Source organism: Orbicella faveolata, unplaced genomic scaffold (genome assembly GCF_042242905.1).
Source record: "Orbicella faveolata isolate gen_17 unplaced genomic scaffold, um_ofav_v1 contig_12, whole genome shotgun sequence".
NCBI lineage: Eukaryota > Metazoa > Cnidaria > Anthozoa > Scleractinia > Merulinidae > Orbicella > Orbicella faveolata.
In genome coordinates, this window is record NW_028301539.1 from 27,734,929 (window position 1) to 27,753,358 (window position 18,430).

General features: G+C 40.9%; 1 protein-coding gene across 1 annotated transcript; it reads right to left on the minus strand.

Annotated features, from left to right (window-relative positions):
* Positions 1-1,378: 1,378 nt before the first annotated feature.
* Positions 1,379-8,041, minus strand: LOC110049406 (24-hydroxycholesterol 7-alpha-hydroxylase-like). Its single transcript, XM_089283111.1, has 3 exons — positions 7,510-8,041; positions 4,698-5,171; positions 1,379-3,198 (listed from the first exon to the last, which is right to left on the minus strand). Exons 1-3 carry the CDS (start codon positions 7,976-7,978, stop codon positions 2,705-2,707), a joined length of 1,437 nt encoding a protein of 478 aa, XP_089139237.1. The 5' UTR covers positions 7,979-8,041; the 3' UTR covers positions 1,379-2,704.
* Between the last annotated feature and the right edge of the window lie 10,389 nt (positions 8,042-18,430).

Genomic DNA, 18,430 nt, shown 5'->3' on the forward strand with positions numbered 1-18,430 from the left:
CACGGCTAAACGCGCGAAGATGCTAAGAAACAAGAGTGAATGATGTAGGTGACAATCTCCAATCCACGCACTGTCCAGGTACGGATATTTCCTCACGTTAGAAACCCGCGAGGATATCTAAGGGAGGGCGAAATCTGGCACCTGCTAAGAATCTCAAAGATTCCGAAACCAAAAACGCGACTGTGGCACATTGCTTAACGCGCGAGGATGCAAAGGAACAAGACTATATGATATAGGTTACAATTTACAATGCACGCAGGTAAAGATTTTTTCATGCGCGAGAAACCCGCGAGGAGATCCGTGGGAGGGCCACAACTGTCACCTGTTAAGGATCTCAAAGATCCTGAGACCGAAAACGCGACTGTGGCAAATTGCTAAACGCGAGAGGGTGCAAAGGAACAAGACTACATGATATGGGTGATAATCTCCAATCCAAGCACTGTCCACGTAGAGATTTTTCCACGCGTGAAAAACGCGTGAGGAGATATAAGGGAGGACCAAAACTGTCTTCAAACCACGGACTGTCAATTTTTCCACGCGTGAGAAACCTACGAGGAGATCCGAGGGAGGGCCGAAACTGGCACCTGTTAAGGGTGTCGATGATTCCGAGAACGAAAACGCGACTGTGGCTCATCGCTAAATCACGCGTGGAAAGAAAGGAACAAAACTACATGACATAGGTGACCATCTCCAATCCACGCACTGTCCACATAGAAATAGTTCCTCGCGTGAGAAACCCGCCAGGAGGTCCGAGGGAGAGCGAAAACTGGCACCTGTTCAGGATCTCATAGATTCCGACACCGAAAACGCGACTGTGGCACATCTCTAAACGCGCGAGGATGCAAAGGAACAAGACTACATGATGTAGGTGACAATCTGGAATCCACACACTGTCCACGTAGTGATTTTTGTACGCGTGAGAAACAAGCGAAGGGATAAGAGGGAGGGCCAAAACTGGCACCTGCTAAGGATCTCAATGATCCCAAGACTGGAGACGCGACTGTGGCACATTGCTATACACGCGAGTGTGAGAAGGAACAAGACTACATGATATAGGTGGATATAGTTACAATGTTCAATCCACGCACTGTCCACGTAGAGATATTTCCACGCGTGAGATAACCGCGAGCAGATCCGAGGGAGGGCGAAAACTGGCACCCGAGACCGATGGATCCTGAGTACTGGCCGTCCCTTTAATCAGGTGAAAACATTCAGGCATAATTTAAGTAGAAACAGTTTCTCACGAAATTTTTTGGATGAAATTTCTATGTAGTTACCATGTAAATAAATGCTACGCAAATGTTTGCGCTCTAATTTCCAGAAAGTTCTAGAATATCCAATACTTGTTCACAAGGTCTCAGCTAGCTTGTAGTGGCAGTTGATTTCACGTTGATGTTTATTGTTGAGTGAGCTAAAGCAACAATGTAGCTTGATATTAGATTGTATCGCTTAGAAGTCGTCTCAGTCTTTTCAACTACGACTAAACTAGGTATCAATAAATAATAATTAGTCGCGTTTAAAAGGGTATTTGATTTCTGTATCCTTTCTGTCGGTTGAAATATATGGTAACCGGACCCCGGAATGGGGGAATCCCATACAAAATGGACGGGGGTGCTCATCGTTCCTTTTAGGGTTTAAAAAGCGTTTTGAGTACCTGTTAGGGTTTTCAGCCTCAAAAAGTCCACTGCTGGAGCTTTTGCAGTACCTTTTAGGGTATTGAGCTGAAAAAATATGACGGGGTTGTTTTAGAATTAGTACCTCTTAGGGGTTAAAACTTTTCAAGCCATGCCCACAAAACAGGATCTTGGTACTTCTTAGGTGTTCTTTTCAAAATTTCTGACGAGCACCCCCCGTCCTTTTCTATATGGAATCGCCCTTGCAGGGGGCTTATGTATGACAATTTCTAGGAACACAGAGCAGGTTCTGCTGCTTCTTAAGTAAAATATCCCATGCGAAGAAACAAAACGCATTGAAACTGTTCTTTTCAAAGAAAGAGTTTCTTAATCAAAAACTCTGCTTACTTCTAAGATTTCTTTCATACGTTAAGTGACTGACAGCAGGGAGAACCTCCCCTTAAAAGGGGTGTATGTGTTACAAGTACAAATTTCAGCGATTATCGAACAAGAATTTATTAAAAGAGTGGTTGCTGTACAAAGGCACAAGGGTCAATATAAAATGAATATCTTATAAAGGGAATCATGGCAGGGCAGCTTAAGCAAATTCATATGGTTTTCCAAGGAAATAGCTCGCGAGGCGGCATGGGTCATATGCCCAAAACAAGTACAATATGCATGATATCAATTATTATTATACATTGTAGTCACCATCTGTCTTCTCATTGGCTAAAAGCCTACAGTTAATTCTGGGAAACAGTGCAACCTTCAGATTATTCACTAATCTGCTAACAGATAAGTGAATAATCCGTAGGTTGCGCACGCAATTTCAAGACCAATGTCAAATTCACGGACAGCGAAGTAAGAATGTGGCTTGTTGAAAATAAACTGTGTTTGTTGTGATAATGCTTTTGTAGTTATTTTCTTTAAAACAATGTATAATAAAACAATTATTAGATTCGGTTTTTGTGATATCCGAAATAATCAAGGTCTCGGTTAGTGTTATCAGCCTCAGCCTTCGCCTTCGGCTGATAACACTTACCTCGACCTCGGTTATTCTGGATATCACAAAAACCTCATCCAATAATTGTTTATAATTCAGTCCTAATTCTATTACAAATCTTAACGTAACATTTCGACTCCGGATGGGGAACACCAACAACATGTTGCGGAGATGGTGAAGGCACTTTCTTCTCCACTAATTCCAAGTCAAATCTACATAGGAGAACAGATACAAACATCTGTATTTCCATCATGGCAAAGGAACGACCTGGGCATTGAAAGCGACCGCCGCCAAACGCAATGAAGTTATCGCTTGAAGTGGATTTATCTGAGCCTGCAGTCTGAATCCAGCGGCCAGGGATGAATGAATGTGCATTCGGGAACGTGGTCTCGTTTCGATGTGCCCAATAAGGCGAGATCATGAGCATGTCACCTGCTGGAATTGTGAAGCCCTGCACTTGAATGGGTTGTGTAAGTTTCCTTGCAATCATTCCAGGTGAGCGCAGGCGAATGGCTTCCAGAATACACCGCTCAACTATCTGTAATTTCTTGATGTCTGTTAAAGGAACTTCTGCCAACGCTCCTGCGAGTAGAACAATTGGATACACTATTTTTCACCACCAGTTTTCTGACAATGTCATGGAAAATGTTCTTTAAGTGGGTGCAAAGGGTCAATTGGCCCACTGACTGCCTGAGCAGGGGGGGGGGGGGCAGGGACTCTCATATAAAAAGGTACAGGAGTGCTCCTCATATCTTTTGGGGTTAAAAAAGCAGTTTTGGTACCTCTTAGGGTGCTCAGCCTCAAAAGGTCCACAGGCGGAGCTTTTGTGGTACCTTTTAGGATATTGAGGTCAAAAAATATGACAGGAGATTATGTGCTGTTTTGGAATTGGTACCTCTTAGGGGAGAAAAAAATTCAAGCCACGCTCACAAAACAGGATCTTGGTACCTCTTAGAATTCTTTTCAGAATTTCCAACAAGTACCCTTGTCTTTTTAATATGGGAGTCCATCCCCCCCCCCCCCCCCCCAGACTGACTGCAGGCAATCCAGTCTCACAGTATGAATATCGCCACTTTCCCTGAATTGGATGTGAGTCCATTGCAGGAAATCTCCTTGCCCCCCCCCCCACCCTACTCCACCACAGTAATATTCCTTGGTGTGTCTCTCCTGGGGTGAGAAACACCAGATGCTACTGAGAGAGTTCCAATGTTGTGGTTTCAGTGCCCTGAGTGCAGGGAAGAAAATTTCATACACGACAGCTTCCCTCAGAAAGAAATTACGCTCAGTTGTTGACAAGCATCACCTTGATTAATTTTCATTCAAAGGATTGATTCATCCTTAGCTAAACAATAATCAGTCCATATCTTGCAGTTGGAAACGGTTGTTTTGCCCCAACTTTAAAGTTGTTTTGTCTAAAGTAATTTGAAATGTATTTACAAATTTGCAGTTTCAGTAACATGTGTTGTTTCCTATGTTCAACATATTAGCTTGGTTACCAGTCATCTAGCCTCTAAGTGGATTAGCCCCTAGCCAGTTAGCCCCCAACCAGAAGTCGATTAGCCCCTGAGAAATATACAGTGTTCAGGGCTAATTGACTTCTAGTTGGGGGCTAAATGGTTAGGGGCTAATTGACTTAGGGGCTAAACAACTGGTTACCATTAGCTTGATGTATCATCCTCTACCAGAGGTAGCAGAAGACCTTGCTTTGCCCAGTTTCTACCAATTAACCATTCCAGTATGGGTGACCCTGCCACAGCAGGCCCTGACCTTGACTCTGCCACAGAACACACCAGTCCCCAAAGGGATAACGTCAAAAGGGAAATCCTGTGGTAGATATAAAATGATGATGTCACCCTGGAATTTCAAGTTGGGTGGAAATGTTAGCATTATAGTGAAGATTTCAGAAAAGGAATACTCTTCTCCCCTGATTAACAACTTTTGCTGGACCTCTCAGGCTCTCACCCCATCCCTGAGTCACATTTTGCACCAGGTAATTCTTCAAGGATATATATTAAACAAACAGATTAAATACACAACTTCTAAGAGACCAACCATGTGAAAAGCTGTCACTCCTTACTCACCTCTATCCATATATGGTCCCAGAATTTCATCAACTTCTTTCTGCACATCTCTCTTGATGGCCTGGTTACTCAGTACAAAGGCCAAAGTCCAAAATGTGATGGGCACTGCATTTGCAAGTGAGGCCCAAAGCAGCAGTGTGGCATAACTTGGTGCACAGTCTCCCTCTAGTGAGTCCATCATTGCTTGAAGTAATGTGTCCTCTTTCGAATTTGTACCAGATTTCTTTTGAAGTGCTTCATAAAATCGACCCAACAGAAAATACTTTGATTTTGCCCATTCTTTCAGCAGAAATTCTGGAAGTTTGGCTCCATGTTCAAAACTGCTATCGAATTGAACAAACTGGTTCTGGAAGTGTTTAATGTCCTGTTGTGTTTGAGGGAGAATACCATCACCAAAAAGAACAGGTACAACGGCTGTGAACACAAGATCACGCACCACATCCATCAAATCAACAGCAGTAGCTGAGGTATTAGCTGCAGGAATAAAATGAGACAGTATTTGAGAAACACAGCCCACACTGCCAGGATTTAACACATGCAAGGGTTCTAAAAGATGTTTTGTTTTGTGTTCCCTCTCATTAGTTTTTTTTTAATGTTTTCTTTTTCTGTTTGCTCAAATGTGCAATGATGAACATACTTACAGTAGTCTAATTAAAAATAAAGCCGTCTAAGGAGAATCAAAATATTTAACTACAATGATATGTAACTACAATTTTATAAATTATCTTGTTTATTATTTCACATTTTATTAGTTACTTGTAGGTCCACATCAGCCTCACTGGCTTCCAATCTTTGTAACCTTCATTACTAACTAAAATAATGATGATGATGAGGTTTTGGAGCCGTGGCAGTGCCTTTCTCAAGTGATGAAAAATGTCAAATGTCACATGGTCTATAATAACCAAAGTCATGTGACAAAATGTGTAAGTACAGGACCAGAAGCTAAAAACCTTGGTCTCTATTGAGGGTTAGGGACTTGGCACTGAATTTAATAGCCTCCCCATATCCTTCTCCTGAGCTGAGTATTAGGCCCAAATCCTCAAGCTAGACCATGGTTTTGAACTTCAGGTCCTGCATCAAAGACCACATGACATTAAGCATATTTCATCTTTTGAAATAGAGCACAGAAGTTAAAATATTTTGATTCTACAACTTTACTTGTGATTTTAAAGAACTGTAAGAAGAATCAAGGCAATGTAATTTTGACATCGAAATCAGCACTAAAGATTTTACTGGAAATCATTATTTTTGTTTTGCTTTGTGGTTTCTGTTGCTTGCTTGCTAAAAATGTAAAATGATGACTACACTTTTCTACAAAGAAACTGTTTAAAACATCTATTCAATAATTTTATTGTATGTTTTACACTGAAATCAGCGCAAAAGCTTCCAGTGGAAATGAGATTTTCATATACACATCTGCAAAAATTGTTCTGGTGGTTGCATCCCATTTTATTAAGGGTCTGAGGTGCCTGGGACAACCTCTCCATTGAATTACCCAGAGCAAGTTCAATTTTCACTGTTTCATTGAACACAAATGTGTTTATAATTTCCCCTGATATACGGGGGAGGGGGGGGGGGGGGCAAATTGTCTTGGTATCTAGGATTAAGCCCTGGTGGGCAGGACAATTTTTTCTTGAATACAAACCTTGCCTTGACAGGGCTACTCTGAGTGTGTCAAGTGTCCCATAATGGGCGATTCCAGAAAATATCCATACCATGGGCGGCATGAACATTTGAAACCCTCCTTGCCTTCACAAATCTCAAGATGCTCTTACCCCCCATACCCTCTGAATTCCAAAATCATTAACCCCTCCACCCTTCCAGATTTCCATTTTTACTTGAACACTCTGAAATTCCTTGTTTGACTCCTTACGACTTCCAATAAAAGAGATTTTACATCTTCCCAGAAGTTTTTGCTAATAACTTTTAGTCAAACAATTGTCTACAGGGCTTGAAATTGTGACCAACATGATTGGATGCATTCATGACTAAATGTTCGGTGACTAAAACCTCCTCCTCTTCTGTCACAATTTTGTAACTAGGTTTCCACTAAACTAGTGACTTAATAAAAATTTCAATTGTTTTGTGTGCTAATTACTATGGAAATAAGAACATTCATAGGCAAATCGTGCCTAATTTACCATCAATATTATGAATGATATTCACTCGATCGGACGCCATTACAGCGGTCTCTTTATGAATATATATTGCTGGCGCATAGCAACAAAACATGGCGGGTCATCTTTCCTTGCAAACAATTAATCTGACAAGAAATTCATCAACTTTAAGGCCTCTAGAGCCCAATGTACAACCCAGATTTTACCAGTATTCTTCTGTAAATGAACACGAACACATGCATGATCGATGAATAATTACTCTTGTCTTGTGTCTTGCTTTCTGCGGTCATCAGCAGTGTTGTCAGTGCATTCGTGTATTAACACTCTTGTCTGTCCCCTCTAGAAACCCTCCCCCCTTGCTCTCAGAATTCCAATCAAAAGTATCCCCCATGCCTTTGGATTTCCAGTTCAAAGAACTCCCCTTGTCCATGGTTTTCCAAAAAGCCACCCGTCGTATAGGTGTCAGAGGTATGGCTATTTTCTGGAATCATCCAATATTCCAATTTTCAGATTTTAACTCATATAAATTAGGTAAAAAATAATCGGCAATAAGGCATCCCTCGAGTCCATGTAAATGGGGGCTCTTTTAAAACACAGGGATTTTTAGATGTGCAGACTTCTCTCAGACTCTCACAGTTATGGCTACTCACTCAATTTCATATGTGAAAAAAAGAAAAAAAATCCGTAAAACATACCTTGCCTAATGTATTCCTCTAATTGTTTACCAACTTTTGGAGCTAATTTGTGCAAATTGGAAGAAGACAGTCGCCCCTTGACCAGGTCATGGATTTTACGATGATTTGCAAAGAAATCGATCTTGTTTATTCCTGCTGTATTCTTCACCGCTTCTTCAGCGGCTCGCTGAAAGTCTGCTTGTGGAGAGTTAAAAAACACTTGAAAGTCACTGACATCGGTCAGGAAAGTCATCCGCTGTCCAGCGGCATAAACTGTGAAAATCACTCCGTGCGTCTCGCTTGATTTCTTGATGAAGAGCAAGGGCGCTTTTCCAAACTCGATCGCACATCCAAGCCAAGGGATCCAACCTTTGATAACCGGAGGGTATTTGACGTTCTTTGTAGCCAAGAAATTAAGCGACAATAAGGCAATTACAAGAAAGCCTACAAAAAGCAGGGCAGGTTGCAAAAGCTCAAGAGGAGCCGCCATGTTGGTTGTCCCAAAGAATTATGGGAACAGCAGCACTCGCAAACAGAGTGAGATCCGGGTACCGTTTTGGCTATCTGGCTGGGCTACACCCGGGAGCTACACCCGGGAGCTACACCCGGGAGCTACACCCAGGGGCTACACTCGGGGGCTACACCGTCTCAAGACCTTGTACATGTTGTAAAATTCCCAAACTTTACAAAATCGTATGTTGATGCTTCACTGGTTTTAGACTGGGCTAAACTCTCGCCCTTTGACTAGGGCCAAGGTCCATGACCCAGTTGATAACGAATAAATATTAGAAAAGTAGTTTATTAAAACTCTCTTGCAGTAAAACAACTGAATTAACGAGTACATTTTCAGTTGGTTCAGTTGTTAGAAATGTGGATAACGCAGGACCGTAACCAGGATTTTCAAAGAGGAGGGGGTGGGGGGTAACACTGTGTCAAAGTGAGGCTACTCACCAGATTTTCATGTCGATCTCCACACCTGTTGTAGGTTGTTGTGGGAGGGGGGGGGGGGGGGGTCACGGGCACCCCAGGAATTCCCCCTAGGTACGCCCCTGTAACGCTACCCACCGGATAAATCGCTATCCAGTGGAGAAGTGTTAAGAAAGCCAATCACGCTATCCGCTGAATAGTGTTTTATCCGGTGGATATCGTTATCCACCTTTCGAACAACCCGGGCCGGTTTTTTTTTTTGTTGTTTTGTTTTCTAATGTTGTTATGTTTATGCTGTTATGTTGCTATTATGCCACTATGTCAGCATGTTCACACGCAAACAGCAAACATGACGTCATAATGTCCTTCTTATGTCGTTATGTCGTTTGTGTGAACTAGGAGAACTAGGCCTAGGATACCGAAGTTTCTGGAGGACCTGGAGACACAATTTGCTCCGAGCCTTCTATTTCGAAAAAGAATTATAATAATCATAAGAAGACGAAGAAGAAGACGAAGAAGAAGAAGAAGAAGAAGAAGAAGAAGACGAAGAAGAAGAAGAAGAAGAAGAAGAAGGAGACGAAGAAGAAGAAGAAGAAGAAGACGAAGAAGAAGAAGAAGAAGAAGACGAAGAAGAAGAAGAAGAAGACGAAGAAGAAGAAGAAGAAGAAGAAGACGAAGACGAAGAAGAAGAAGAAGAAGAAGAAGACGAAGAAGAAGACGAAGAAGAAGAAGAAGAAGAAGAAGACGAAGAAGACGAAGAAGAAGAAGAAGAAGAAGAAGGAGAAGAAGGAGAAGAAGAAGAAGAAGAAGAAGACGAAGAAGAAGAAGAAGAAGAAGAAGGAGAAGAAGGAGAAGAAGGAGAAGAAGAAGAAGAAGAGCAAGTAACAGAATTATAGAAGTAAAAAAATTCGGCAAGGTTTCTACTTCGAGCATGAAAGACTCACGGTACAAAAACGAATCATTCTGCATTGATTTTTTTTACTTACAACCTTGATCTCGAATTATCCATACTGTCGTATCTTTGAGAAATGTTTCCACTGTTGTTTCGGTACAACATGATTTAATTTCGCGGAGCAGTTGATCACGATCGGTGTGAACTGAATATGTGTCGTGAGGGCCCTACCAACCCCGAGAGTTTTTTAGGAGAAACATGTACCGGAATCAAATATAAGGGAGAAAAACTCCAGTGATGGAAACAATTATAGACCTCGACGGCTGGCAAAGGAAAAATTGACCAGGGTTTCTTATTGTTAAAGCTGCAAATCTGCAACATATTCTTCAAAAAGAAAAAGCATCACGAATTTTCCATATACGGTTTTTTCGTAATTATCAATACAAAATTCAAGGCAATGTCGATTCATAAAGCTGAACGAAGCAACGAAGGTAAGACGATCCAAAAAGTCTCTTTTGCAATCTGGGGATGAATTTTTTGTACTGACAAATTAGAAAAATTCTGCCGCGAAAAAACCAGCTGAATGAGCGCAGGGGGGATGGCTGTAAAAGAAAATGAAGCCGAACTGACGATAAAAGGGCAGTAAAGGAATTGGAAACGGTGTCAGTATTAATACTAATGTTAATACATTGGAACCGTTGCGTACGTATCAAAAAATGGCCCATTGTAGTGAGTCAAATTCGTCCAAACAAAAGCCTTATGTTGTTTGTTGCGCTTAGGGAATTGTGCCGAGATTCCACGAAGATGGATTTGAAATCGTCGCAAAATTGTCGGCGTGTCAAATTAGCGGCATTAGGGGAGAGGGGTTTGGAAAGTTGCACATTAAGGTGCTGTTAATACAGGGGTACTCGGGGGAGAAAATGCGCTTCAGTATGCTTAATTGGTTTCTCAGTCAATATGTTTTGTGCATCAGCGAACCAGTTGATTAAAAATTTATGAACACTATAAGGATGATTCGATGTTAAAAACCTTTACGAACTATACTCGGCGCGAGAACGAGAGGAAAAAAAAAAACAAACAAAACTCAATCTTTTTTTTTTTTGAGGATCTTTTTAATCTTTTTAAGGGTTTTCAATGGTGACATAAGCGGAAATATTCCGTAATGTAACATGTCTTAAGCGTTTTTTTTCTAAGTACATACCTAATAGCCCTTTGGAAGTATGTAATAAGGTTTATTATTATTGTTATTAACCCCAAGCAAGAAACCTGGAAATGCTGAATTCTTTTATACGATTTTTGATCAGTTGATAATAGCGCGCAGCACAACGCCACAAAACAAAGAAGCTCAGTATCGATGGTTTGACTTGGTCAAGAGTTGTGAATTTTAAAACTAACTTGCCTTACTCGTAAGAAAAGAAAGAATAGAAAAGGCTTTGTGTACGAAAACTCGCGCTTTGGACTAGAAAAATCGCCCGACTAAGCCGTTGGATTGAAGAAGGATCAATGTGATCGTTCTCATTGAGTCTTAAAACAAAAGCATCGGTTGCTGACGCGGCTCTTAAAAAAAGAGGTGTTAGTTTTAAAACTATCACGCTTTCACTTTCGTAACGTAAAAGAAAAGAAATCCTTTTTCGTGTTGTAGAAAACATTTTCAGTCTCTGCAATTCTCTGCTTTAGCAACGTCCGTTCAGCATTTGCTTGTTGAAGCTGAGCTAGGACTTCATTCAGCTGAGTAATAATGGAGTTGTGCTGAATTCTCAAATAGTGGTTCTCTTCCCGAAGACGCCTTATTTCGGCCTCATAAACCTCTGTAAGAGAGGGCTGTATCTGTGCCGGTGCGCAACTCTGTGCTCGATTGTGTTGAAAATGAGTTACACCCGGACGTTTCTCTAGTTTTCATCATTTGTGTCTTGTGTTCATTCATGGATAACTTGAACAAAGCGATTGCTTTCAATAGAATGCCGATTGCATCAAATGAAACAGAAAACAAAGAAGAAGAAGAAGAAAAAAAATCCCCCACACACATAAGATCGGCCCTAAGTCTGCGAAAAATACTTGAAAGGCGGGTTTATTTTAAAACTAAGGGTAGTATTTTAACAGCTATTGGCCTTCGTAATCTTGAGAACGTATCAAAGCAAATAAAGAGGCGCGTGCGCGAACTCACATCGCTTGAAACTTGACAATGGATCATTTTTATCAGGGAGGTGAGAAAATAACCATCTATTGTTTTATTCGTTCCTGTTTAAGTGACCGCATTTATCAGTTTCAAATAATGCGTATTGATCAGTATCTAAAAATATTGCTGCCTTGTTTGCGCGAAGTACTTGTGCCATTAAATACCTAAATACCTGTCTGGTCTACGTTCCTCCCCGAGACTTCGGGGAAGGAGCGCGAGCTCCTTTCCCGAACAGCGGCTGGTAATGGAGCCTACTAATTCGGCCGTGGTTTAAACCCGGTTTAAATACTTTGCTAACATTTGCGTTGTCATTGGGTGTTTACTTTTGGGGTGTCCTTTCGTAATTCATTATTGTTGAAATCAATGTGTCGGCTTATTTTAACAGCGATGGGAATAAATGCGAGTAGCGTGCGTCCATCTTCCGACATGCATTCGAGTGTAAGCCATAACGTAATAAAGATCGTCGCTGGAATAAAGTGACGTGTAGTTATTCATATCGCAAAGTACTCAAATTTATCTCGGTTTCTGCTTTTTGTTTTAGTTTTGTCTTTTTTTTCCAGAGGTTGTAAAAGCCCGTCAATATAGTTTCAGAGCGCTACGAACACAAACCAAGATCCTATTCTAACAATGTAAGATCTGAAACCGAGCTGCCTGTCAATTTTACGGAATAAGAAAATTTCATTGATCGGTATGTGGCTGTGGATTCTATTTTTTACCCAACATGGCGGACATTGGTTTGCGTTCTCGTCCCAAAGCCACGCGTTTGTATTTGACGAAAATGAACTGGTATCGAGAATCCCGTTTATTCCGAGCTTGCGTATACCGTTATGTCGTTTATGCTCAGTGTTCCCTTTCATGCTGGTGTTTTTGTATATGCGCCAGTGAAAAGCAACCTTGAGTGCCCTTTCAGCACGTGCCGCTGTACGAGCAATCTGTTTGTACGTGCAAGTTTGCTTCGTTCAAGTGCTTAGACGGTCAGATTGGATTAAAAGGTCAACAATTGCATTGCGTATATACTTGAAGGATCTAATGGGATGATACATATAGACTGACAGGCCTCTGTGGTGTGTTTCCAGCCCAGGAGGGAAAATACTCAGCCGGGCTTAATCAAAACATTCCCATGTGCCAAAACTATTAAAGGCTTAAAAAATTCCATGCCTGAAAAATGTCTGAAAACACCAAAAAGGTTAAAATGTTAACAAAAATGTTATGTCATGTATGCATGTACGTCTACGATATGTTTCCATGATCTTTCCATCTCTTACAAGGTAAATTGTTGAAATACAACTGTCGAGTTAACCAAAACAAATTAACTATTTATAAACAGGAACGATATGAAACATAGCGCAAAATTATTTTAGGTTAATTCAAAACCCGAAACAATCATAACTCATAATTAACCACTTATACTGCGGCATGTCTAATGAATTATTTTGCACAAAATTCTAGAAGTAACGTTAACTGAAACTTCTGCAAAAATCACACTACCCCAAAGACTGGCTCCCCCCTATATCAATTTAAGGCCCCAAATATCTCAAAAACTTGGATTAAATACCGCCCCCCCCCCCAAAAAAAAAATACAAAAAAATACCAAAAAAAAACAAAAACAAAAAAAAACTTTCGCATCTCCCCATCACTTTAAATCCGAGGACTCCGCAGCTTGTCAAGCATGTAAACCACGGATGAACGAAGGACCACCGAGCTAGAGTGTTGTTGTCGCAATCTTTTAACGCAACACTTATGCACCCTTTGGTTTTCAAGCAAACATCATTTTCAAAAGGAATTTACCCAATGTTGATTTGTTTCTAATGAAGGAGGCTCTTTAATCCGCCACACACGCACGAAACTAGTCGGTAATCAGAAAATAATTTGTTATTTTAATTGTCATCGACGAACTTGTTTGGTCGTGGTCATATTAGCCATAAAAATCTTTGCTTGTACTGTTAAGGCGAAGATTATGTGCAGGACAGTTTTCAGCTCAGAAAGTATTGTTTCCCAAGTTCTAATTTCTAACTTACGATGAAAACCTGAGAATTTTTTCGTATTAGATCAGTCAATTTGGTGCAGAATCAAGAGGAGACGACTTGAGAAGCGTCGGCTTGAACAAACTGTTGACAACAATTTTCGGTATGGTATTCTAAGATAACAGACAGTAATGCAGCCAATTTTTGTGAAGGAAAGTGTCGTTACACTTATTTAGAATGCGTGCGGATTTTTTTTTTTAGCGTAAACAGGCACGATGTGTGCGTGTGGGGATTAGTAATTCTGTTTTCCTCAGTGTAAAATTAACTCTATGATTTGAGAGACACACATTACCCTGAATCATTGTTCAATCCGGCTTCTTTACCTGATCGGTTTTCTTCAAGCCAGACGGGGACGAAAGTTTCGTAACCGCAAAAAAGAAAAAATATATGAAATTTATTTCAACAATGACCAATTTTGTTTACATTTGTAGCTGCTTTCAAAACAGTTATCAATTTGTAGCAGATCTAAAGACTAACTAAAAACAAAGCTTAATATTTGTTGGGTCCCTTGAAAAGCCGGCGTTTTCAAATTCCTCCAGTTTGTAAGCTCCGTTTTCGTGACGGATTAGAGTGGACGGTAGGCCTGTACAGGCCGGCAAATGATCCGCGCATCGCAAGTGATCACCAAATTGCACCGTAAACGATTCCAGACCGGAAATGGTCGCCTCGCCATAAAAGATTGAAGAGTGAGGACTCAGGAATTTGGACAGTGGATTTAAAATTTATGTACAGGGAAAAGTTCTATGCGGTTATAATTAGATGGCAGAGGTATCTTGGAAGCCGATTCATGTTTCTTTTTGCAGTGCTTCCCCTAAACGAAAAATTTGTACAGTCGACACAAAGTCAATTTTGTATTTTTCGCGGTACGTTTCACGTTTTTTATTGCTGCTCTTATGCCTGAGATGCTTGTCTTTCCTTCACCGAAGAAAATATATATGTATCCATCCATAGACTTTTCATGGAGTCCACGCCAATCCTAACTTTTTGCGGTGGAATCAGTTCCGGTCCTGGGGCCCGTTTCTTGAAGGTCCCGAAAAGTTTTCGCACCCGGTAAGCCGTTGCAAAATCTCAAAACTTATGGTTGCAGAGCTGTTTTATTCATATATTCTTAATATAAACAGAGGTTCCATTCCGTACAAGAAGTTTCAGGCGTACGCACCTCTCTGTCTTTAAATACCAATTAACTAAAAATGGCTTTTCGGGCCCGAAAAGTTTCCGGGGCTTTCGAGAAACAGGCCCCTGGGCTAATTTGCGGTCCAATTTAGGGATCATCTACGGGCCTGTACAGGCCTAACCGTAGAAATAAAGCTGCATTTGCGAATTTCTCCGGCGTAGTGTGGGCGGGGTGTCAACTGATGAGACGGTTTCTCTTAACAATAACAAACTGCAAAACTTCTAAAACCTCCGCGTGCAAAATTATTCACCTACTACACAGGAAGGTAAAATGAACATGCTTTCTTTCTTGGCCAATATCTTTATGTGCAATTTTGAAGAGAAACTCAAGAACATTTTAGACTCTAGATGTCAAGGAACTTTCATAGACAGTACCACTGAAAAAAGCGGTATTTTAATATCTTTCATTGAAATTAGTTTTCACACGCTAAGCTATTATCCACATTTACGGACCCCTGATGACTTAAAAGTTATTGAAACACCTTGGTCAGCATAATTATTACTAATCAGTTCTAGTTGCTCCAAGTTGCATCACAAATTTATTGATGGCCCTATACGCTACCAAATTTTATGTTAACTACTTGATCTGCATGTCCTTGATTCAGCATCATGTGGCCACAGAAATACAAGTGGCGAGATACCTGTAGCACACACTGTCAGTTATGCTGATAAGTCCTGATGTAAACTTGTTAAACCGGCTTAGCTTTATCGTTTGTTGGACTTAGATCCTTAATACCTCTAAGAGTCTCAAAGTATCAAGAGTTTTCTAGCAATAACATGAAAGCACTGCTTGATAGCATTCATTCAGAATGGCCGTCAGTCACAGATTAGGGTTTTATTCACAAACTATAAGTTAGAGCTGGTCACCATGAACAGCATACTAAAGTACCACGTGAAAGAACTGTTCAGTAGCTTTCATTTGAACCTGGGATTTTTGCTCGTGCAATGCTAAATCAAGCGATGCGACAACAAGCGAGTCATTCCGCGTTGTGTGGTCCGCTGTTTTATCAAAAGTAGGGCCTTTAATAATCCACGTTTGTCGGCATAACTCTGGTGTGATTGGCAATAGGTATCTGTTAAGGTGTACTGTAGTTTTAGTTTACAAAAACTTTTGCAACACTGTATGTATTAATGGTCATGCAAATAAAACTAGTTGTTGTTGTAAAGTGATTTCTGTTAATCTGCCAAAGTAACCAGCTATTATGATTTGATTTCTCTTTTTACGCGCAATTGTTGCAAGTCACACAGTGTCCAACGCTTTAAAAAGAAGAAAGAAAACGCAGAAGAGGAGTATGTCTACAACCCTTGTGACTGTGGGAAAACAAATCATACTGACAAACATTATAAATGTTGTCGAGGAAAAGGTTGTTGTTATTCATCGTGGTAGATGCAATAATAAAGTGTATTATCGTTTGTCTCACGATGTAGTCACTTGAGATGTAGATTGCGACGTTTCGACTGCTTACTGCTAGTCTTCTTCAGGCAATAAGGTCGACTGATTGCACGGTATCATTTATACCACAAAGGTCGGCTGTGATTGGTGCATTTCGATCCACCTATTGTTCCATTGTTCCGGCGAGTAGCTGTTCCCTCAGTGGTCCGCTGTTGTACCGTTCTCCTGTTGTTGTGTTTCTTGATCGTGGGTATCCATGCTTCAGGAATTTCAATTCCACTGTCCCTGTTGATGTTGTTAGGGTGAAGTCTTATGTGAATAGCTTCCTTGACCCTACGTGTGTACCAGTGAGGATCTCGATCAATAAACTTGACCTCATTCCAGATAGGATAGTGGCCGGTCTCGTGGGTGTGTTCAGAAACGGCGGAGGTCTGGGTACGGGCGAGTCGTATATCCCTGTCATGTTCTTTGATCCTCTCCTGCATAGATCTCCCTGTTTTCTCCCTGCGATCTTGTTGTTGTTCTCGATCTCCATGGTGAAACGGATTGATGGTTGTTGACTGTTCAGGTGTTGCAGGAAGACGTCAACTCTTTTGTACAGAGGATCACAAAGGCACGAACAACCCCAAGAAGAGAGCCTGTCGCGGAATTTAAATCCACCGCCGTTTTACCTTATGTCCAAGGAGTCTCGGAGTCTCTCCGCCGCTGCCTAGAACAACAAGGCATTCGCACCGTCTTTAAGTCCGACACGACACTTCGGTCACATTTAGTGCGACCAAAGGACACCGTCAACCCGGCTAAACAAGATGGTGTTGTCTACAGGATTCCCTGTGAGTGCGGCAAAGTCTACATCGGAGAAACAGGGAGATCATTTTTATCAGGGAGGTGAGAAAATAACCATCTATTGTTTTATTCGTTCCTGTTTAAGCGACCGCATTTATCAATTTCAAATAATGCGTATTGATCAGTATCTAAAAATATTGCTGCCTTGTTTGCGCGAAGTGCTTGTGCCATTAAATACCTAATTCGGTAGGCTCGATTTCCGCCGCTCTCTCATGTCTGGTCTACGTTCCTCCCCGAGACTTCGGGGAAGGAGCGCGAGCTCCTTTCCCGAACAGCGGCTGGTAATGGAGCCTACTAATTCGGCCGTGGTTTAAACCCGGTTTAAATACTTTGTTAACATTTGCGTTGTCATTGGGTGGTTACTTTTGGGGTGTCCTTTCGTAATTCATTATTGTTGAAATCAATGTGTCGGCTTATTTTAACAGCGATGGGAATAAATGCGAGTAGCGTGAGTCCATCTTCCGACATGCATTCGAGTGTAAGCCATAACGTAATAAAGATCGTCGCTGGAATAAAGTGACGTGTAGTTATTCATATCGCAAAGTACTCAAATTTATCTCGGTTTCTGCTTTTTGTTTTAGTTTTGTCTTTTTTTTCCAGAGGTTGTAAAAGCCCGTCAATATAGTTTCAGAGCGCTACGAACACAAACCAAGATCCTATTCTAACAATGTAAGATCTGAAACCGAGCTGCCTGTCAATTTTACGGAATGAGAAAATTTCATTGATCGGTATGTAGCTGTGGATTCTATTTTTTACCCAACATGGCGGACATTGGTTTGCGTTCTCGTCCCAAAGCCACGCGTTTGTATTTGACGAAAATGAACTGGTATCGAGAATCCCGTTTATTCCGAGCTTGCGTATACCGTTATGTCGTTTATGCTCAGTGTTCCCTTTCATGCTGGTGTTTTTGTATATGCGCCAGTGAAAAGCAACCTTGAGTGCCCTTTCAGCACGTGCCGCTGTACGAGCAATCTGTTTGTACGTGCAAGTTTGCTTCGTTCAAGTGCTTAGACGGTCAGATTGGATTAAAAGGTCAACAATTGCATTGCGTATATACTTGAAGGATCTAATGGGATGATACATATAGACTGACAGGCCTCTGTGGTGTGTTTCCAGCCCAGGAGGGAAAATACTCAGCCGGGCTTAATCAAAACATTCCCATGTGCCAAAACTATTAAAGGCTTAAAAAATTCCATGCCTGAAAAATGTCTGAAAACACCAAAAAGGTTAAAATGTTAACAAAAATGTTATGTCATGTATGCATGTACGTCTACGATATGTTTCCATGATCTTTCCATCTCTTACAAGGTAAATTGTTGAAATACAACTGTCGAGTTAACCAAAACAAATTAACTATTTATAAAGAGGAACAATATGAAACATAGCGCAAAATTATTTTAGGTTAATTCAAAACCCGAAACGATCATAACTCATAATTAACCACTTATACTGCGGCATGTCTAATGAATTATTTTGCACAAAATTCTAGAAGTAACGTTAACTGAAACTTCTGC

What these genes read in the sequence shown, in the direction of transcription:
- LOC110049406 (XM_089283111.1), bottom strand. Translation starts at nt 7,978, where the DNA reads ATGGCGGCTCCTCTTGAGCTTTTGCAACCTGCCCTGCTTTTTGTAGGC. An exon ending in AGAGGAATACATTAGGCAAG is followed by an intron (nt 5,172 to 7,509) that starts GTATGTTTTACG and finishes TTATTCCTGCAG; the next exon opens with CTAATACCTCAGCTACTGCT. An exon ending in GGGACCATATATGGATAGAG is followed by an intron (nt 3,199 to 4,697) that starts GTGAGTAAGGAG and finishes TTCTACTCGCAG; the next exon opens with GAGCGTTGGCAGAAGTTCCT.